Source organism: Carex rostrata, chromosome 34 (genome assembly GCF_964058835.1).
Source record: "Carex rostrata chromosome 34, lpCarRost1.2, whole genome shotgun sequence".
Classification (NCBI taxonomy): Eukaryota; Viridiplantae; Streptophyta; class Magnoliopsida; order Poales; family Cyperaceae; genus Carex; species Carex rostrata.
The window spans coordinates 419,762-442,589 of record NC_135951.1 but is presented as its reverse complement, the minus strand read 5'-3'; the positions used below and the strand labels follow the sequence as shown (position 1 = coordinate 442,589).

The window sequence follows — 22,828 nt, the reverse complement described above, 5'->3', positions numbered from 1 at the left end:
AAATTTAAACGATTCCATGAATCTCAACCGTTTGTGCGAATTTTGGCAAGATCGGACGGTATAGGTTAGGCTTTAGATGAGGCTTTGTCCTAAACCTTTGCACAAAAACCCAACCGCGAACAGAAATGGGCCAAGTTTAACTGGGCCGGATGTTGAGATAGGAAGCCATCTTAAATTTTGCATCTCTAAATTTTGAACAAAACTTGCACGCACGAACCACTTTAAGATATTTGCAAATCAAGTGTGCACGAATCTTGATGCAGATCGAATGGTTCCAATTGGACCATCCTCCCACTCCATGCAAATTTTGAAGAAAAGGGCACAACTAAATTAGTTTGAAAGTGAACGCATTTACATTGTTAAATTTTATTTTTGCAACAGCTACCGATACATGTAAGGAAGCAGCAAACCTTTCACAAAAGTCACAACATTAAAGCTTGATGCAAAAATGACACAAACAACAGCAGAATAATAACTTGTAGGAAGTAATCAGCATTTCAGCATTTCATGATACAGTATATATAGATAACAAAGATAACCTAATTAGACACCAGAATAACACACTGCACTCCTACTCCTACTATAAATATGGTCTAACCATAGTTATCTGAACAAACTCTCTCTCTCTCTCTCTCTCTCTCTCTACAAATATTCTTTACAGAACCTTTCTTACACTGTCAGAATTACATCTAACCCCTCCATTCTACTTGATCAACTATCAGTAAATTACCTACTATAAAAAGGAGGGGCTAAAATGCAATTATTTTTTACCATATTGGAATTTTATTGCATAAAGCCACCTCCACCCATGGGACCGGGAGGTTTCCCTTGAGGCATCATCTGGGGCCTACCGTGGCCTTGCATGAACGACTGGCCCATCCCTGTTCCGATCATCTGTGGTTGCTGCTGCTGCGGCTGTTGCTGTTGTTGCATCTGTTGCTGCTGCTGTTGCATTTGTTGCTGTTGTTGCATTTGCTGAGGCTGTAACTGTTGTTGTTGCATTTGTTGTTGTTGTTGTGGCTGTTGTTGCTGCTGTTGTTGCTGGGATGAGACTTGAGGTTTGAATACCACCATGTCCTGAAAACAGATAGAAATTGGTTAGATTACATTTACCAGAAAAAGATTCTTTCTATATTTTCTACCGTCACTAATTGAATATAGTCAGCATTCGTCCCTTTAGTCATGTTTGGTTGAAACTTAAACCGTAGAATAAGAGGTTTACACCTAAGTTAAGCCGTTAAATGCAGACATGGATTTTTTTTTTTTACCTCTCCTGCTTAACTCACGCAATTACACCATTACCCTTTTCTCTCGTTTTTTTCGAAGAGGAACTATATCGGAATACTTCTCTTGCTTATCTGTCCTTTGTATAGTTAGGAATTCAATTTTTTTCGTTAATTGAATAAGTCGTCAATAGTCCTGGAATTTATCTGTTTGCAAGGTTTATTCCTCCTTATTTTCGGATTTTTATTTCTTGTGAATTGGTTGAGTGAAATTTGTTTCCATTTATGACTTTATACGTAATGTTACATTTCAATATTAGCTTGGACTTCGTAAAAGAAGCGCTTTCAAAAGAAGATCGGAATCGATAGTGAAATTAACAGTACTATGTTTAAGATGCCAGTGGTATCAATTTAGACCAGGTACCAATGGTATCAATAGAGATGGCAAAAGCTTAATATTAGAGCCTCTATATCCCATAATCAATCCATCAATTCCAACATGAGATGTTAAACAAAGCAAAAACAAACAGCACTGAGATCTATCACTAGAATTTTTTGTTAGTAACTAATTTGAGATCTTTTTTATTTTCTATAGAAAAACCTAATGAAAATAAATGTTGAAGTTGTCACAAAGATTACGCATGCAGTCCTTCCCAGCATATTAGTTACTACATTTACATTTCTGCATTTCAAGGAAAAAAAAAACAAAGAATTTTGAAATTGATAGTCCTTTACAGATTTGTACCAGTACTAGTATTGAAAGGGGTTTGGAAAATCAAGGAGGGCTATGTTTTATATACAACATCAAACAACAGAATAATGCAATGTTCTTGTTGGATTCAGTTTTTAAGAGTATTGGGTAATGGGTGTGTACCAGTTATGAATGTGCGTCGGTACGGTTATGATGGTGGAAAGGATGATTCCTCCTATATGCAGATCCAGATAAAAAATTTATTTTTAATGAGGTTTGCATGCAAAAGAGATCAATCACAAAAAAAAAAAAACACACACACACACTAGTCATGACTTAATTTTAGGCTTCAACCAAACACCACCTTTTGCATTTTTTAGAATTTTTTTAGATAGGTCTAGAATCTTTAGATCAAGTGATTTTCTACCCATATAAAAAATTAGTAAAAAAATTCTAAAAATTGTAAAATTTGATTTACAAGCACATTTTCATGTGGAGATCATGTTGAACGGTTCAGATGGATTGTTTGTACTTTGGAAATAGAGATATTGATCCATAGTACGGACCAATATGCACTATGCATATTACCATAGCCTCACTCATGTTATTTTTAATTAGATTATCCTAAAATTTATTTTTAATGAGGTTTGTATGAAAAGGAGGTCAAAAAAAACATAAGTCATCATAAGCCATGACTTGACTTTCGGCTTCAACCAAGCACCACCTTTAGATTTATGTTTACTTCAGACAAGTATTGAAAAAGAATGAGCATAGAGAAATATCCAGAAACAGTACCAGTCCAAATGGGTCCGGTACAATAATGCAATATACAACATATGGCATTGTGGCAAATGTCAAAGTTGAAAGGTATTTGGAGTTTAAAGCATGTCAAAAAACATTTACCCCAGGGAAGAGCATCCCAATTAAGCGGCCAGCCTTGTCAGAAACTGAGAGGAGCAAGGTCTGAGAAGGCAGCTGTATAACAGCACACTGGAAAGAAAACAAAGCACCAACCATCAGCAATTGCTCAATTTAGAATTTTTGAAAATCAATGTTTTCAGATTTTTTTTATTATTATTTTACCATATCGAAACACTGTTTTGAAAAATTCTAAAAACAATAGTAAAAAATTTCCAAATAATGTAAAATTTGGTCTCCAAGCACAATTTAATATGGAGAACATGGTGAGAGCTTCATATCAACTATTTTGACTTTGAAAACGCAAGAAATGACTTGTAAGCATATGTCCTCGTATGTTTATACAAGTAGAGTAGCCAACCTCTAAATATATATATAAAAAACAAATTTAATTGCTCAATCTTTTCAAGCAAAAAATATTATAAAAATTTGGGAAATACTGACCAATTTCTTTTCTTGCAGTTGCCCAAGGAACCCATGCTGATTCAGGGTTCGAAATACCAAAAAATCAGCCTTACCAACATATTGCCTACACAAAACATGTGAAATAAAAAGAATTAAACATTGAAAGGAAACAATATAGAGCACCCTAGTACATTGTATCCCTCAGTTCCAAAACATTTACATAGACAAACAGAAATTTGGAAATCAAATCCCTCAAAAGAAATATTTTTCAGAAGTAAAAAAAGTACAGGGAGAGAGAGAGAAAGAGAGAAACTTGTTATTCATATGCTCCTGGGCAATTAGTCGAACTATTTGCATAGTTGACGGCCAATCAGCTGCCAGCCTGTAAATAAAACATTTCATTAATTAAACAACAATACTTCAAGCTTATCAGTCTGTGAACCCGAGAAAGAAAAGAACAGAGAAATACAAAACTCACGTGTCAGATGCAGAGGCACTTCTGTAACCCTATAATAAGAGATGAACACATGGTTTAATACAAAAATTAAAAAAAAAAACATGCTAGATAAGTGAAGAAGAACATTTTTTTTTTTTGAAAGGCTAGATACAATTTAAATGGTCTATTAATTCTTTGAAATCAATTTTTTTTTTAAATCAGGTATATTAATTCTTTTATTTAACTTTATGAAAAGACATGGCTAACCAAATAATGTTAAGCCAGATTATACTTGTACCCAAAAAAATATCAATACTGATAATTTTCTAGTCCGTCACTTTCTGGTAGGTGAATTTAAATTAAACATTAAATTCAGATGAAATAACACTTACTTCAAGTTTACAAATGAATACTGGCTGCCCTTGCCTCTGCCCGGACAATGTTCCCTACCAAAAGTTAAATAAATAAAAATAAGTAAACAAATGCCTTGAATGCTTTCTATATACAAAATATTTATTGACAACTGCTTTCTTAAATCTGTCAAACAGAACTATTAAGAAAATATGGGATTATATCACATTTGATGCACTAAAATCTCAAAATGCTGTGTACCTTCACTAGAACAGGGGCATATATATGTCATTTCTTCAATGGTTCAGAAGGACAACAGAAACATGTTTCTCATATAGTACAAGGCTTAATCAAAGTATGCATTGTGCATTCATGTTTTATTATAGGGTCATACTTCTTCAAATAAGAGTAATTACCACAAAACATACTTGCATACTAAATTTGACATGTTTTAGAATTTTTTTATTATCTAATTGGATAGGTAGAAAATCACTACTTTGAACGGTCTAGAACTTTTAGATCAAGTAAATTTTCTACCTATCCAAAAAATAGTAAAAAAATTTCTAAAAAAAAAATGTAAAATTTGATCTACAAGTACATTCTCACATGGAGATCACATTAAACAGTATAGATCGATTATTTGGACTTTGAAAACAGACCAATCTGCTCTATGAATAGTACCAAAGCCTAACTCCTATATATTTTATTATAGGGCCCCGTATGGCAAATGCATGGAATAATGGAAAAAGTGGAAAAGGGAAGAGTCTTCTATTCCACACAATTCCAATCATGTTCGGCATGTTTGGAATAGTGGAAGAGTGGGATTGAGCCAATTCCAACATATGAAATAGTCACTCTTCCCCAATTCCACCTCTACCATGGAATAGTGGATGGAATAGAGAGGGGCTAAAGTGCAAAAGAGAAGGGTTTGACTACATATTTCCATCCCAATTCGACTTTTTCACTTTTTCTCTATTCCATTCAATTCCACTCACATTCGGCTACCATTCCATCACAATTCCACACTCTACCTCTATTCCTTCACAATTCCTTTGTGCCATACAAGCCCATAGGGTCATACTCTGAAACTTCTTCAAATAAGGGTAATAATCACAAAACTTACCTCCCATATTTTGACATATTTAGACTGTGATGCTGCATTATGTTGCGTAGTAAGAGGCATATTCATGCCTGAGTTGTTTGCCATCCCCATAGAGTTCACACCTCCTGGCTGCTGAGTCATACCGGGTGTAGGCATCATACCGGGTCCAGATGCCATGCCTGGACCCGCCGATCCAATACCACCACCCATGACGGATGGGTTCATGACCATGCTCCCGCTACCTTGCCCCATTTGTGGACCCACATTAGGCATTGATTGGCCCATACCTGTTCAAAAGTTACAAGGTCAAAGACTTCAATTAGGGTTTCCTTCTGGAAATTAATCATGAACAAAAAATAAGAACTAAAAAAGTACCTTGAAGATTGTTTGTATTTCCCAAGGAGGCCGGCATGCTGGAAGAAGTCGGGTTGAACGATCCGAGACCCGTATTCTGGCCAACCTGTGTACCTGACCCAGATATCATATTTGACATGTGTACTGATATAGGAGTGCCTCCCATGGTGGGTATGCCAAGAGAGGTGGGCCCCGCTGCAAGGGTGGTTGACCTGACAGCTGTACCTAGAGCAGATAGATTGTTGAGTATGTTCACATTCCCTGGAGCACCACCACCGGGTCGGATCGGTTGGCTTACCGGGTTTGGGTTTGTTGCTAATGGTTTGAGGTCTTGCATAGGGTCTGTATTGCTCATGGTGGGGTTGTTGTTATTCATCATAGTATTGTTATTACTATTGTTCATAGTTGCGATTTCTTGCTGAATTGGGGAAGGAGAGGATGTTTGAACTGTCGGAATTGGCTGAGAAGAGATGCTGGGTGTAGACCCCATGTGATGAGAGAATCCTGAACCAGGACCAGTTACAATGGAAGAAGGTGCAGTGACCGGCTCCTGTAAAACAAGTAATGGGTAAAGTTATAATATACATACCAAAAAGACCAGTTTGAAACAGCACATTTAACTCTTGCAGCATTGATAAATTTCCTAGATATTAATTTAAAAAATAGCAAATAAAAAGTGGAATTAAAAATAAAACTTACAACTTTAATGTTGGCCGTTGGAATATTGCCTCCTGTTAGAGGCCGGTTTAGTAAGGTCGACCCGTTCACTGGGTTAAAAAAGAAATGGAGTGTGATTAATACTTTACACTTTGATAACAAAAAAAACAAACAGTGGACGGTAAATACAACACAAAAAAAAAAGAGGATATGGCAAACACATCACCAAAATCTTTTTAAGTCGTTTATCACATATAACAGTGCAAATTTTAAAAGCAACAACTTCTATGAAATTTTCTATACTAACTCAACCAAATTGTCTTGGTAGAATATTTTTTCAATTTATTTTTATGTATTTAGAAAGTAGTATATTATTCTCAATTAACATATGCAATATTACTTCCTAACAGTTTATAAAATACATGAAATGATACATATAATAACATGCACATGCAAGCTTTCATGTTTCCTAATCAAGTATCAATGCAATATAATTCATATTAACAATCATAAGCCTGACTAGGTTCAATTAAACCAAACCATTCCAAAAATTTGCTCACCACCTGAGTTACTGGAGATCTGCGGTGCGGGGCCCGGTACTGGTACCGAAACAGGACCAGGGGTGGGCCCATCAAGTTTCACAACACCAGGATTTGGTACCAGATGAGCACTTATCGGGCGGTTCAAGGCCGACCGTGCCTCCAAGAAACTTTCAGAGAGCAACACCAGGTGTTGAGCATGCTTGACCTGGTCAACAGATGGGTCGGCCGGCCTAGCACCTCTCTTTCCCTATCAAGAAAAAACAAACCTTTTATTTAATTAGTACATTTTCTTGTTGCTTGCAAAAAGTTTACTTTTGCCTAGCTTAGTTTGTTGTTTTATTCATCCCTTTAAATGGTATTTCTTTTATGGCATTATAATATTCTATTCATCTTGTATGTGAGATTTTACAAGTATAGCATACGTAAATAAAAAAAATTATATTAGAGGGGAATGTGTCCGAAAAAAAAAAAGGTTACCGCATTGTAGATATCTCTCAATTTGGGCAGCTGTTTTGGCGAAATAACCGACAGAGAAACGGAACACTGCACATATTCCAAAAGAAATCCTTACAAAAATACTAGTAAAAACACATTGAACCTATAAAGTCACAGCTTGACAAAAACCAAAGCACCAAAAAATATAAGTGAAAGTAGAATTAAACCTGTGAGAAGCACTTAGCAACAGCCTCAGCATCAGCCAGGAAAGAAGGTTGTATTGACTCACCGTTCTCATTTTTCTCTGTTGATGGCCGATACACAGGAGTTGGAAGCACGTAAGGATTGCTAGCACAAGCCAGCACACAGTGCTTATTCACCTCACCAGTGACAGCCACACTGGAATCCGGATCATGTAGCATCTACAAAAAATTAAAAAAATTACACAGATCACTGCCCAGTTTACCAGTTGTCACAGGATTAGGGGTGTCAACGGATATGAATCCGATTGGGTGGAAGCATTTTCATACCCTTACCCATAACTGATAAGCTTAAGAAAAAAAAAAAACTTACCCATAATCGTCTTATCGAATAAGGTATGGGTCGGGTAAGCGGATAAAAGGGTGCCATTGAGTAGAAATGTATGGGCCATGAATAAATTTATATCATATCATGCATCATCCCCAGATAAATATATATATCTATATATTCTTTGCTTGTACCCTTACCCGTTATGTTAATGAAAAAAAAAGTGCCTGTTATATCGAATAAGATAAGGGTCAGGTAAACGGATAGAAGGGTACCATTGACACCCCTACACAGGATGTATCCTTTCCATGCAGTATGCAATTTCAAATCAACAGTATAAGTGTATTTCTTTCTGATTTAGTACTAATAAGTAAAGATTAGCTTGAAATTGCACTAAAACTATCGGTAAGTGGTCAAGATCACTGCCACTCTTTTGACTTGCTTCACAAAATTACGTACCAGTATTGCATCAGAGAGGCCCTCTGCAGTACAAGCATCACCAAAACCGCCGCCAGAGAAAGGGAGGTTTGTCAGCCACTGCAAAAACCTCTCCACATCCCTTGTCCATCCCGTTCTTTGCACCTTAAAACCTATTATATTTCACATCTTATCTCAATCAGTAAACCAAGGCAGGCCAAAATCAACAATTTCAGTTCAATTGGTTTGCCAAAATTTTGAAATTTTGAAATATTAAATAATGTTTGATGATTACAGCTATACGGTCCATGTGCACTAAACATGACCAGAGCAAACTCCGAAATTGGTCCGGCCAATTTCTGCATAGCAAAAAGAGACACACATGTCAAATTTATCAAGAACAAAAAATCCTTACACTACAATTTTTTTACACAAAAAGTAAGAAATAAATAAAAAAAGACTTACTGAAAGAGAATTACCTGACCAGTCACCTCATTTCCAGTAAATGCCCTGTAAGGTTTCGTTCAAACATCAATATCAATCAGTATAATCAAGCAACATAAATGATCACAAAACTTTTTTGTTACATTCTGACAGTTGATGCCTAATCTGATTTCTGAAAATTACACTACCAGATGATTAAATTGAAATTAAGCTGTAAAACTTCAGATTTAAAGTTGAAAATCTGAGTATCACAGGTATCAAACAATGCAAAATCACCCCCAATTTCACTATAAATTGCTGATCAGTGACGAATTAAATGCTGCTAGATACATATACAGGTTCTGATCCAAAAAATCATCACTTAGAGAGAGAGAGAGAGAGAGACCTGATGATCTTTTCGACATAATCGGAGAGGATGGTGCTCCAGTAAGGACCCATCGCCGCCGTGGTCTCCACCACCACTATCAGCTGCTTCGCCTCCGCCATTACTCTCTCTCTCTCTCTCTCTCTCTCTCTCTCTCTACCGTGCTCTCGCCATGAGAGTCTCTCCGAGGTTTTTTTGAAAGGAAGAGAAATAGAGACAGAACTTGGTTTCTTTCGCCACAGGTTTAAAAAGACGAAAAACTCAGGGGGTCAAGATTTTAACAGAGAAGTTATGGCTTCATACAGCGCACTAATTATAGAATAAAAACGGATCTGTATGGGATTGGTGAGCTGCATGAAGCCAAAAATACTCTGTTAAAAGTTTACCCAAACTCAGACAAATTGTTTAAACCTAAGGTAACAGAATATTTTTGTTTAGATCAAACCGTCCGACCAGAAAACACACGAATATTAAAGGCATTTTATGCCTTCCACCTTGCCCGGATTCTGATCGGGCGGTCCTGATATAAAAATAAATAGTCTGTTACCTTAGAGGTTATGGACTCTATAAGACGAAAAAACTCTGGGGGTATTGATTTTAACAGAGAAGTTATGGATTCATGCAGCGCACTAATAACAGAATAAAAAGGGATCTGTATAGGATTGGTGCGCTGAATGAAGCCAAAACTACTCTGTTAAGATCTTTGCCCAAACTCGGGCATATTGTTTTTTTTACCTAAGGTAACAGAATATTGCTGTTTTGATCCGAACCGTCCGATCAGTCCACACGAATATTAAAGTTTCCTGTGCATTCAACCTCAGAGGATCTAAACAGAAATATTCTGTTACCTTAGAAGATAGGGACTCGAAAACTCTGGTAGTGTAATTAATTTCTTGTTAGTCCTTCCGAATTTTGAAAATCGCACAATTATAGGTGTTATGGGTAATGATGTTAACAGATCAGTTTGTACTTCTTGCAGCGCATAAACTATAGAATTAAAACATCGCTGGATATGTTTAGTGCGCTGCATTAAGCTAAAACGACTCTGTTAAAATATTTACCCGGTGTTATTGCCGATGTCCTTACACAATTTGTGCAATTAAATACAAGTCCTCGGATTTAGAGAACCAATAGACACTTTTCACTAGAAATTATTTTATTGAACTAACTCTCTCTCTCCACTTGTAAATATATTTAAATAATTTAATCATTTCAACCTACCATGTCGGTTTAAGTTTTTTATATTTTATTGAATTCTAAGTTGATTTTTTAACCTCTTTTTCATTTAGACTTAATTACAATTTTTTAAAATAAAATAACCTAATTAATTATAATGTTATAGAATTTGAAAACACATAAACAATGAATAAAAGATTATTATACGTCATAATTAGTTGTAACTATATTAAAATAGGATTTTGATTACCGTAGAACACTTATTATTAGATGCAACTATGTTAAAATAGGATATTGCATAATTAGGTGTAGCTATGTAATGATTTAGGAAGCTGATAACAGTACCCGCGCTACAGTATCCGCAAGAGGACCACTGAAAATTAAATGTGGAAAAATAATTTTGTGTGGGGATCACAAAAATTTCACAATTCGAATTTGTTTTCCTAAAGTATTAATATCTATGCATAAAAGTATCTCCATTTTTATATTATGCACGTAATTGTCCTGATCCGTCAACGGCTGAGATTAAAGATGAATTTTTGAATTGATTAACCGCTTGACTTGATACTAAAATAACTTTAAAAAATATTATTTTGCGTGTACATGCATCACTTATAAAGTAAACCGGTTTGAACGGTTTTGATTATTAGTTTGAAGTTTATCCAATAAGCTTTGAAGTCGGTGTCATATGACAACAATGTCATATTAGCGGGAGTATGTATCAACAATTCATTCTAGATATTAAAACAACAAAGAGTTGATAAATGAAAACATACAGATTCAGAATCAAGTCATAGACAAATTAAGCCATAATTAAAAGTATTAACCAATTTGTTGAAATTTTAATTTAAAAACTCAAAATTTAACTCAATATATTTGTCAAAAATCTCCTTTTGTAAGACTTCTTAATTCGAGGGGCTAAACGGCAAATTGTGAATCTAATTAAAGACCTCTTGATTATTCCTTATTTTTATATCCGTTTCTTCTCCGTTTCTTCTTTGTTAAGCGTTTGATTTAATAAATTGGACAGACAGACCTCTCCGTTTTGTATTAAAAACAAATCTCCTTTATTAAGAGTAACCTTTGTTAACCTTTTTGCCCCGCATTTAAATGAAATCTTTGATTTATTTTCCATTTAATATTTTGTCACATGAGTGAGCCTGTGACAGGACTCAAAAGAAACTTGACTCAGATGAAGCCATAGTCACAATTTAATTCGCGTATAATTTGTGTATTAAATATATTTTTTTGATATTTTCGAACTGAATTTTAAATAAAACGCAAGTTACAAATTATTTGAGAAAAAATGCCACAAAAATGCCAAAATATTTTTTAATTCTTTTTCTATTTTTTTTGGGTTCGGGTCTTTTTTTTTTCTTTCTTGTTGTACCAAATTATTCCCGAATTATATCTGAATGATAAATTTTTATTCTCGTCAATTCGAACTGCTTGTTTGTCACTATGGTTGCAGCAACTGCTGAGTGCATAGTAGCATTCGTTGCATAAAAGTTGAAAATTTGCCCAACGCATCTGTGAAAAAGATATCTTGAAATCTCGGTGGGTTTCTTGAATCGCAGCCAGTTAAAAACCAATTTAATCCACTAATTGTGTTTGTTGCAAATTAAGGAGTAGGTTAATATACTTAATTCATTTCATTGATTAATATTTATTGATTGAATATTCGAGAAAATAAATTAATTGTATGCTTTCTCACTTCTCAGTAAAGCTTCAATTTTACAAAAGAACCTCAAAATACTCTCCATCTTACATTTTGGATTTTTAAAAAAGTTAGACATTCATTTTGGATTTCTATTATCAATTTATTAACACAAGCACTTAAGGTTGTTCCTTGTTTTCATTCAGACTAACCAGTACTGTGTCATGAGACAATTAAGCAAAAAAAGAAGTTAGTGCTAATGGTTATTTTGCAAAAGCAGCACTTGAGTTGTTCCTTGCTTTCAATCAGCTAAAATAAAAGCAGCACTTACTGATAAAATTCCTGAAAAACATTGTGTTGTCGATAAAACAATAACATTTTTCATTTCAAATATTGAGCATTGGTAGCAACACCCGTCAAATATTAACCTTATACATAATTTAATAGAAATAGAAATAGAAATACTTGCATAACATCACAAAGACACATAAAGAGTTGTTTTCAAGGGAAATTATTATCATAAAAATAAAATATCACACTATACATAATTTACAAGTATGACAAAAGATAGAAATAGAAACATAAATACTTGCATGGGGAATCAAGAAGGGCTATTGCAGGGTATGTTTGGATGTAGCGAGAATAGCAAGAACAGCGAAAATAGTGCTGTTCCGATCCATCCAAACATACTTAGGAACAGCGAGAATAGCGTTGTTCTCGTTGTTCTCGCTATTCCTACAAAAAGTTGGAATAGCAAACGTACCCTCTCAAATGTTCAATCGTTGTTCTCGCTATTCTAAATGTTCAATCCAAACAACATTCCAAATAGCTCCGAATAGCGCTATTCTTAAATAGTAGCTATTCTTAACCTACTATTCTCAACAGTAGCTATTCTAGCTATTCTCTAGTGCATTCAAACGTAGAGTATTGGGTAATGGGTGTGTACCAGTTATGAATGTGTGTCGGTACGGTTGTGATGGAAAGGATGATTCATCCTATGTGCAGATACACATAAAACAACAAGATCATTATGTTTATTTTCTTCATGTTGCTGTCAATATTGCACAATTATGATTGAGGCCTAAATTATTCGGATATCACTTTTTTTCCTATTATGTAATGTTATTTTTAATTAGATTATCCTATTTTAATTTTATTTTTAATGAGGTTTGCATGCAAAGGAGGTAAAAAAAAAAATTCAACTTAAGTTGTGACTTAAATTTAGGCTTCAACCAAACACAACATTTAGATTTATGTTTACTTCAGCCAAGTATTGAAGAAGAATGAGCATAGAGAAATATCCAGAACCAGTACTATTCCAAACGGGTCCGGTACAATAATGCAATATACGAGATATGGTTTGTTGGTATGTGGAGTTCAAAATGTGTCAAAGAACATTTACCCCAGGGATGAGCATCCCAATTAGGCAGCCCGCCTTGTCAGAAACTGAGAGGAGCAAGGTCTGAGAAGGCAGCTGTATAACAGCACACTGGATAGAAAACAAAGCACCAAACATCAGCAATTGCTCAATCTTTAAAAAAAAATAGTAAACAAATATATATATTAAAAAATAGAGTTGGGCTACGGTGAGTTGCGAAGTAAAGCGGCTATTTTACTTCATGCTCATTTTTTGCAATTTTAAAGTTCAAAATGTCGATCCGAACCGCTCAACATGATCTTCATATTGAAATGTGCTTAGAGACCAAATTTTACATTTTTTGAAATTTTTTTACTATTTATTAAGCCACTTTGAAAATCGCCGATCCAGCGGTCCAGAAATTTTTACTGTTTTACTGTTCACCCGGGTTTTCAGATTTTCAAAGTGACTTAATAAATATTAAAAAAGTTCCAAAAAATATAAAAGTTAGTTTCTAAGCATATTTTAATATAAATTAAACATCTAACGGTTTGGATCGGCTATTTGAACTTTGAAAATGAAGATATTGCGTGAAGTAAAAACGTGTTTTACTTCGCAACTCACCGTAGCCTTACTCTAAATATATATATATATATATATATATATAATAAAACGAATTTAATTGCAGTTGCCCAATTCAAGCGAAAAATATAAAACAATTTGGAAAATACTGACCAATTTCTTTTTTTGCAGTTGCCCAAGGAACCCATGCTGATTCAGGGCCCGGAATTCCAAAAAACCAACCTTACCAGTATATTGCCTACACAAAACATGTGAAATAAAGAGAATTAAACATTGAAAGGAAACAATATAGAACATCCTAGTACATTATATCCCCCAGTTCCAAACCCCATTTACATAGACAAACAAAAATTTGGAAATGAAATCTCTCAAGAGAAATGTTTTTCACAAGTAAAAAAAGTATAGAGGGAGAGAGAGATAGAACTTGTTATTCATATGCTCCTCAGCAATGAGCCGAATGATTTTCATGGTCGACGGCCAATCAGCTGCCAGCCTGTACATAACAAATTTAATTAATTAAACAACAAAACTTCAAGATTATCAATCTGTGAACCCGAGAAAGAAAAGAACAGAGAAATACAAAACTCACGTGTCAGATGTAGAGGCTTTTCTGTAACCCTATAATATAAGAAATTAAAACATGATTTAATCCAAAAAAAAAAAAAATGGTAAATGAGTGAAGAAGAACAATTTTTTGAAAGGCAAGATACAATTTAGTTGGTCTATTAATTCTTTTATATAACTTTATAAGCAATGTTGAATACTAAAACCTATTCCGCCATGGCTAACCAAATAATGTGAAGCCAGATTATATTTATACCCAATAAAAATATCAGTACTGATAATTTTCTAGTCCTTTCCACTTTCCCGTAGGTGATTTGAATTTGAGTAAGGTTAAAATGCCTCATGTCTTTCATGCCTCAATCATCCTCACATCTTTATCTCCGTTTTCAAAATCCAAACAGTCGATCTGAACCGCTCAACATGATCTCCATATTAAAATGTGCTTAAAGACAAAATTTATATTTTTGGGAATTTTTTACTATCTTTTTAGATAGGTACAAAATCATTGATTTTGGATGATCCAGAATCTTTTGAAAAACAGTTGTACCTATCTAAAAAAAATTAAAAAAATCCACAAAAATATAAAATTTGGTCTCCCAGCACATTTTAATATGGAGAGCATGTTGAGCAGCTTGGATCGACTGTTTGGACTTTGAAAACGAAGATAAGGATGTGAGGCACGATTAAGGCATGAAAGACATGAGGCATTTGAATTAGGGCTGCAAACGAATCAAATCAAATCGAACTTATCCTAGTTTGAATTTGAGTTTGAATAAAATTCGAACCGAACTGGTTGATTTGTTTTGTAACAAACTAATTTCTAATCAAATTAATTACGAATTACAATTTTTTCAAATTGAAGTCAATTGATTACGAACTACAATTTTTTTTTTGCAACCCTAGTTATACCGATAGTTTATGCATTAGTTTTTTCTCTCGGAACAAAATTTACACGGTTTTCTTTTACCTTTCATGAATTCACACTGATGAATTATGGCCAGGTCAAGATTCCCTTACCTTTTACGATATGGACCTAGTCAAATGAAACTTATTCCATTGTTAATTTGTTACACTACTGAAACATTTTTCTAGTAAAGATTAATGGTTTAATTCATTAGTTGCATTATTCGAGATTAAAACCTAAATAGATCGTGAATCAATTTTGAACGAATTATACCTAGTTTGAGATTGAGTTTGAATCAGATTCGAACCGAACTTGTTTGATTTGTTTCAGAACGAACTAATTTCGAATCGAATTAATTGCGAACTTTTTTCGAATCAAACTCAAATCGAATCACGAACTACGAACTTTTTGTGCAGCCCTAATTTGAACCCTGCTCTTTAAATTTAACCATTAAATTCAGATGAAACAATTTATCATTCATCAACTTACTTCAAGCTTACAAAATACTGGCTGCCCTTGTCTCTGCCCAAACAATGTTCCCTACCAAAAGTTAAAAATAAATAAAAATAAATAAACTAGTAAACAAATGCCTTTAACGCTTTCTATATAAAATTTTTTTATTGACAACTACAAGACTTTCTTAAGAAAATAAGGGCTTATTCACATGTGATGCGGTAAAATCTCAAAATATCCTGTGCTGTAAAATAATTATCAACGCAAACATCCTTGCAAAATATTTGAATCCCATGCCTCGCAAGATTTCTGTAAAGAATGCCAAAACTACCCTCTGTCCTCAACATACATTCCTCTTAGCAAAGCAATAGAACAGGCGCAGTTTAAGCCCTTTTTGAAGATTTCATAGAGATAATATATGTCATTTCTTCAATGGTTCAGAAGAGAAACAGAAACATGTTTCTCATATTCTATGAGGCTTTATAAAAATATACATCATGCAAGATATTTGAGTGAGGCTATCATACTTTGTAAAGTACGGATCAGTCTGTGCTATGGATTCTCTGTTTTCAAAGACCAAACAATCGATCCAAACCACTCAACATGATCTCCATATGAAAATGTACTTGGAGACCCATTTTACATTTTTTAGAATTTTTTTACTATTTTTTTTAAATAGGTAGAATATCATTCGGATGGCTCAAAAAAATTTAGATAATGTGAATTTCTACCCATCTAATAACAATTAAAAATTCTAAAAAATGTAAAATTTGGTCTCCAAGAGTACATTTTTATATAGAGATCATCTTGACATTTCAGATTAATTGTTTGAACTTAGTAAACAAAGATATTGATCCATAGCACGGACTGTTCTGCACTTTGCAAAGTACCATAGCCTCACTCTTTATGTTTTATTATACGGTCATACTTCAAATGAGGGTTATTATCACAAAACTTACCTCCCATATTTTGACATATTTTTGTGCATTATGCGGTTTGAATACCACCATGTCCTAAAAACAGATAGAAATTGGTTAGATTACATTTACCAGAAAAAGATTCTCTCTATTTTTTCTATTGTCACGGACTTATATATCCTCGATGCAGTTTGGTGCACTAATTGTATATAGTCAGCATTCGTCCCTTCAGTCATGTTTGATTGAGGCCTAAACCGTGGAATAAGAGGTTTGGGCCTAAGTTAAGCCGTCAAATTTGATTGAGGCCTCACTGCTAGGTACATCTCTAACCATGCTATCTAGATCTTCCAAGAATTTCCTCTTGGCAGCCTCACTTAGACCTATTTGTGGGGCATACACACTAATGACGTTCAAAACCATGTCACCAACTACCAGCTTGACTACGATGATCCTATCCCCTTGTGTCGTAATGTCGACAACTCCGTTCTTGAGGCTCTCATCAATTAAGATGCCTACCCCATTCTTGTTCCCTTCTTTTCCCGTGTACCATAGTTGGTAGTAGGTGGCTTTCCTCTTTAGAATGGGGACTTGAAGGACTACAGTTTTTCTTCATGTTGTTGTCAATCTTGCACAATTACGGTCGAGGCCTAAATTATTCAGATGTCACTTTTTTTCCTATTATGTAATGTTATTTTTAATTAGATTATCCTATTTTAAATTTAATTTTTAATGAGATTTGCATGCAGAGGTCAAAAAAAAAAAAATTCAGCTTAATTCGTGACTTAACTTTAGGTTTCAACCAAACACAACCTTTAGATTTATGTTTACTTCAGCCAAGTATTGCAAAAGAATGAGCATAGAGAAATATCCAGAACCAGTACCTGTCCAAATGGATCCTATACAATAATGCAATATACGAGATATGGCATTGTGGAAAATTTCAAAGCTGAAAGGTATGTGCACTTCAAAATAAAAAAAATAAAAACATTTACCCCAGGGAAGAGCAACCCAATTAGGCGGCCAGCCTTGGCAGAAAAATTAACTGAGAGAAGCAAGGTCTGACAAGGCAGCTGTATAACAGCACACTGGAAAGAAAACATCAGCAATTGGTCAACCTTCAAAAGAAAATATAAAACAAATATATATATATATATAGAGTTGGGCTACGGTACTTCGCGAAGTAAGGCGAGTGCTTTACTTCACGTCTATATCTTTAATTTCAAAGTTCAAAATGTCGATCCAAACCGTTCATGTTGATCTCCATATTAAATTGTGCTTGGAGACCAAATTTTACATATTTTGGAATTTTTTTACTATTTCTTTAGAATTTTTGAAAATCACTGTTTTCAGAAAATTTTGGACCATTAAAAACAGCAATTTTCAAAAATTCTAAAGAAATAGTAAAAAATTTCCAAAAAATGTAAAATTTGTTCTCCAAGCACAATTTAATATGGAGATCAACTTGAACGGTTCAGATCGACGTTTTGAACTTTAAAATCGCAAAATATGAGTGTGAAGTAAAACACATGTTTTACTTCACGAAGCACCGTAGCCCAACTCTCTCTCTCTCTCTATATATATATATAATAAAATAAACAAATATATAAAATGTAAAAATTATAAAAATATAAAACAAATTTAATTGTGAAATATAAAAAAAATGTAAAACAATATATAAAACAAATTTAATTGCTCAATCTTTTCAAGCAAAAAATATAAAATAAATTTGGAAAATACTGACCAATTTCTTTTCTTGCAGTTGCCCAAGGAGCCCATGCTGATTCAGGGTTCGAAATACCAAAAATTCAGCCTTACCAACATATTGCCTACACAAAACATGTGAAATAAAAAGAATTAAACATTGAAAGGAAACAATTATTTATATATATAAAATATATATAGATAGATAGATAGATAGATAGATAGATAAATGGTAAATAGATAGATAGAGCGAGAGAGAGAGAGAGTGAGAACTTGTTATTCATATGCTCCTCAGCAATGAACCGAATGATTTGCATGGTCGACGGCCAATCAGCTGCCAGCCTGTACATAAAGCATTTAATTAATTAAACAGCAATACTTCAAGATTATCAATCTGTGAACCCGAAAAAGAAAAGAACAGAGAAATACAAAACTCACGTGTCAGATGCAGAGGCACTTCTGTAACCCTATAATAAGAAATGAGCACATGGTTAAAAAAAAACAAAAATAGAACACATGGTAGATAAGTGAAAAAGAATACAATTTAGTTGGTCTATTAATTCTTTGATATAATTTTATGATAAGCCATGGCTAACCAAATAATGTTAAGCCAGATTATACTTGTACCCAAAAATTTAAATTTAAGTTCCCAACAATTTTCTAGTTCCTTCACTTTCTGGTGGGTGATAAATTTAACCATTAAATTCAGATGAAATAATTCATCATTCGTCAACTTACTTCAAGTCTACAAATGAATACTGGCTTCCCTTGCCTCTGCCCGGACAATGTTCCCTACCAAAAGTTAAAAATAAATAAAAATAAGTAAACTAGTAAACAAAGGCTTTAAAAGCAAAGCAGTAGAACAGGGGCATATATATGTCGAAACTACCCTCCTGTCCTCAACATTCCCCTTAGCAAAGTAATAGAATAGGGGCATATATGTCATTTCTTCAATGTCATGTTAAACAGTTTGTATCGACTGTTTGGACTTTGAAAACGGACATATTGGTCCATAGTACGGATCAATCCGCACAATGCATTGTACCATAGCCTCACTCCTATATATTTTATTATAGGGTCATACTCTGAAACTTCTTTAAATAAGGGTTATTATCAAAATGTACCTCCCATATTCTGACATACTTAGACTGTGACCCTTGTGCATTATGCTGCTGAGGAAGAGGCATATTCATGCCTGAGTTGCTTCCCATCCCCATAGGGTTCACACCTCCTGACTGCTGAGTCATACCGGGTGTAGGCATCACACTACCAGGTCCAGATCCAATACCACCACCAATTACGGGTTGGTTCATGACCATGCTCCGGCTACATTGCCCCATTTGTGACCCGACATTACGCATTGATTGTCCCATACAAGTGCACATGCAAGCTTTCATGTTTCCTAATCAAGTATTGATGGTATATAATTCATATTAACAATCATAAGCCTGACTAGGTTCAATTAAACCAAACCATTCTAAAAATTTGCTTACCACCTGATTTACTAGAGTTCTGCAGTGTGGACCCTGTTACTGGTACCGAAACCGGAGCAGTGGTGGGCTCCTCAAGCTTCACAACACCAGGATTTGGTACCAGATGAGCACTTATCGGACAGTTCAAGGCCGACCGTGCCTCCAAGAAACTGTCAGAGAGCAACAACAGGTGTTGAGCGTGCTTGACCTGGTCAACAGATGGGTCAGCCGGCCTAGCACCTCTCTTTCCCTATCAAGAAAAAACCAACCTTCTATTTAATTAGTACATTTTCTTGTTGCAACCATTAGTTTGTTATTTTATTCATCCCTTAAATGATATTTATTTTATAGCATTTCAATATTTTATTCATCGAGTATGTGAGTTCAGAGAGCATACTTATATTTATAAAGTATAGGTACAGTATGGAACCTGTGTTATACAAATAAATAAGTAGCATATGTGAATTAAACAAAATATATATTAGAGAGGATTGTGTCCAGAAAAAAAGGTTACGCATTGTAGATATCTCTCAATTTGGGCAGCTGGTTTGGCGAAATAACCGACAGAGAAACGGAGCACTGCACATATTCCAAAAGAAATCCTTACAAAAATACTGGTAAAAACATATTGAACCTATAAAGTCACAACTGCAGAAAAACCAAAGCACCAAACAATACAAGTGAAAGGAGTGAGGCTATGGTACTATGCATAGCGCGGATTGGTCCGTACTATGGATCAATATCTTCGTTTTCAAAGTTCAAATAGTTGATCCAAACAGTTCAACATGATCTCCATATGAAAATGTACTTGCCAACTAAATTTTACATTTTTAGAATTTTTTTACGATTCTTTTAGGGAGAAAATCACTACTTTCGAATGGTCTAGAATTTTTTGATCAAGTGATCTTCTACCACTCTAAAAAAATAGTAAAAAAATTCTAAAAAATTAAAATTGGGTCTGCAAGTAGCATTTTCATATGGAGGTCATGTTGAACGGTTCAAATCGACTGTTTGGACTTTAAAAATGGAGCTATTGATCCGTAGTACGGACCAATCCGCACTATGCATAGTACCATAGCCTCACTCAAGTGAAAGTAGAATTTAACCTGTGAGAAGCATTTAGCAACAGCCTCCGCATCGGCCAGGAAAGAAGGTTGTATCGTCTCGCCATTCTCATTTTTCTCTACTGATGGCAGATACACAAGAGTTGGTAGCACGTATGGATTGCTAGCACAAGCCAGCACACAGTGCTTGCTCACCTCACCAGTGACAGCCGCACTGGAATCTGGATCATGTAGCATCTACAAAAAAATTACACAGATCACTGCCCAGTTTACCAGTTCTTCACAGGAATACAGGATGTATCATTTCCATGCAGTATGCAATTTCAGATCAACAGTATTAGTGTACTTCTTTTTTATTTAATACCAATAAGTTTATATTAGCTTTAAAATTGCACTAAAACTATATGTAAGGTTTTGCTGAAACATCAATATCAATCAATATAATCAAGCAACATAAATGATCAAAAACTTCTTTGTTACAGTCTGTGTGAAAATATTTGAGGTGGCAAGTATGATATGAATAGAAGATTTCTAACCTTTAGAATATTAAAATGAAAAATTGCACTCAGAGATATAAAAATTGTACTCCTATTTCGGGAGCCTTAAGAATATTGCTAAGGAAAATAATAGATGTGTAGCCTTAAGAGAATTAAAATTGTAATAGAACTTTCGAATCGAGGGAGCTAAGAACATCTTTGCAACCGCAATTCTAATCTAAATTGGAAATATTTTATCAAATGGTATCAATTTCGGGAAAATAGTCATGAAATTAAATTGAAAAGTTACCATTGCCCGAGTTATGGATGCAAAATTAAGCTGTAAAAATTCAGATTACAAATTGAAAATCTCAGTATCACAGATATGATCGAGAGAAACCTGATGATCTTTTCGAGATAATCGGAGAGGATGGTGCTCCAGTAAGGAGCCATCGCCGCCGTGGTCTCCACCACCACTATCAGCTGCTTCACCTCCGCCATCTCTCTCTCTCTCTCTCTACTCTGCCTTCACCAAGAGACTTCTCCGAAGTTTCTTCAGTAATTAACTAATTATATGAGAGAGAAGGGGAGGGAACGTGGAATTCGTATCCTCTGCATTAACGAATCTTTTGAATGCTGCCCATCCGATCTGTTTTAAGATTCGTGCACACTAGATCCGCACTAATATTGAAGGACCTCCTGTATCATAAGCAGTGACCGAATTGACTCCGTTTAAAATCAGACGGTTGAGATTCATTAACTCAAAAAATTTCTTTTTGAGTTAATGCAGAGGAAACGCATTCGGGGAGGAGAACGTTTTTAAAAGTAGTTACTTGCTCAAGTGATGTACAAGAGGAAAGAAAGAGTATACTATTATATTTTATCCATTGTGACTATTTTACTTCTAGCATGATACTTCCTTTTGTCTATTGCTTATGTACTAAACTAACATTGACCCGTAAAGTCTATAACCACCATCTATAATATACATCAAATTGGACATTTAATATGTATAGTTCATTTGTATAAAGTTTGGCCAACAACAAAATATCATGAGTGAGTCTATGGTACTATGCATATCACGGGTTGTTACCGTGCTACGGCTCTATATTCGAGTTTTCAAATCCTAACGGTCGATCCGAACCGTTCATCTCGTTCTCCATATTAATATGTGTTTGGATACCAAATTTTACAGTTTTTTAAATTTTTTTACTATTTTTTTAGATTTATTGAAAATCACTATTTTTGGATGGTTCAGAATTTTCAGATCAAGTGATTTTCTAAATATCTAAAAAAATAGTAAAAAAATTTCAAAAAATGTAAAATTTGGTCTCCAAACACATATTAATATGGAGAACGAGATGAACGGTTCGGATCGACCATTAGAATTTGAAAACTCGAATATAGAGCCGTAGCACGGTAACAACCCGTGATATGCATAGTACCATAGACTCACTCAAATATCATTTATTACACACCAGTAGAAAAATATCATATAATACAAATAAATACTTTTTACAATAATAGTGATTGCATTTTATTTTGTTTTGAAAAAAAAATCTGTACCAACCCATTCTTTTTACAATAATAGTGATTGCATAGTTTTATCTAAACATTTAACATCAAAATTCTATTTCA

The 22,828-nt window shown here is 34.4% G+C and overlaps 2 protein-coding genes across 7 annotated transcripts in view; both read right to left on the bottom strand.

Moving 5' to 3' along the window:
- Nucleotides 1-453: 453 nt before the first annotated feature.
- Nucleotides 454-21,709, bottom strand: LOC144548799 (mediator of RNA polymerase II transcription subunit 25-like). Of its 6 annotated transcripts, none has more exons than XM_078297519.1 (17): nt 8,889-9,081; nt 8,539-8,569; nt 8,355-8,418; nt 8,102-8,232; nt 7,342-7,536; nt 7,157-7,222; nt 6,698-6,926; nt 6,180-6,247; nt 5,502-6,030; nt 5,148-5,413; nt 4,066-4,119; nt 3,716-3,744; nt 3,551-3,619; nt 3,277-3,361; nt 2,818-2,904; nt 2,098-2,149; nt 454-1,077 (listed from the first exon to the last, which is right to left on the bottom strand). In XM_078297519.1, the coding sequence occupies exons 1-16, from the start codon at nt 8,987-8,989 to the stop codon at nt 2,123-2,125; spliced, it is 2,031 nt and encodes a 676-aa protein (XP_078153645.1). In that variant the 5' UTR covers nt 8,990-9,081; the 3' UTR covers nt 454-1,077; nt 2,098-2,122. The 6 variants fall into 6 exon arrangements, with proteins under 6 accessions (XP_078153645.1, XP_078153642.1, XP_078153641.1 ...); XM_078297520.1 differs by lacking the exon at nt 454-1,077 and adding an exon at nt 1,662-1,905; XM_078297516.1 differs by lacking the exons at nt 2,098-2,149; nt 8,889-9,081 and adding an exon at nt 21,591-21,709.
- The window catches only part of LOC144548803 (mediator of RNA polymerase II transcription subunit 25-like), a 61,241-nt gene continuing 51,006 nt past the window's right edge, over nt 12,594-22,828 (bottom strand). The window contains exons 2-11 of the mRNA XM_078297524.1: nt 20,757-20,951; nt 20,165-20,229; nt 19,672-19,901; nt 19,303-19,580; nt 18,917-18,970; nt 18,617-18,645; nt 18,452-18,520; nt 18,219-18,303; nt 13,103-13,189; nt 12,594-12,695 (exon numbers count right to left, since the gene is read on the bottom strand). Of these exons, the coding sequence (XP_078153650.1) occupies nt 12,594-12,695; nt 13,103-13,189; nt 18,219-18,303; nt 18,452-18,520; nt 18,617-18,645; nt 18,917-18,970; nt 19,303-19,580; nt 19,672-19,901; nt 20,165-20,229; nt 20,757-20,951 (1,194 nt within the window). The remainder of the gene's footprint in view (nt 12,696-13,102; nt 13,190-18,218; nt 18,304-18,451; nt 18,521-18,616; nt 18,646-18,916; nt 18,971-19,302; nt 19,581-19,671; nt 19,902-20,164; nt 20,230-20,756; nt 20,952-22,828) is intronic.

Bases quoted from the DNA above. Each gene is read 5' to 3' on its own strand.
- LOC144548799 (XM_078297516.1), bottom strand. From the start codon at position 21,691: ATGGCGGAGGTGAAGCAGCTGATAGTGGTGGTGGAGACCACGGCGGCG. The intron at 8,570-21,590 runs GTTTCTCTCGAT...GAAACCTTACAG, and splicing joins TATCTCGAAAAGATCATCAG to GGCATTTACTGGAAATGAGG. The intron at 7,537-8,101 runs GTACGTAATTTT...AATTTTTTGTAG, and splicing joins GCCTCTCTGATGCAATACTG to ATGCTACATGATCCGGATTC.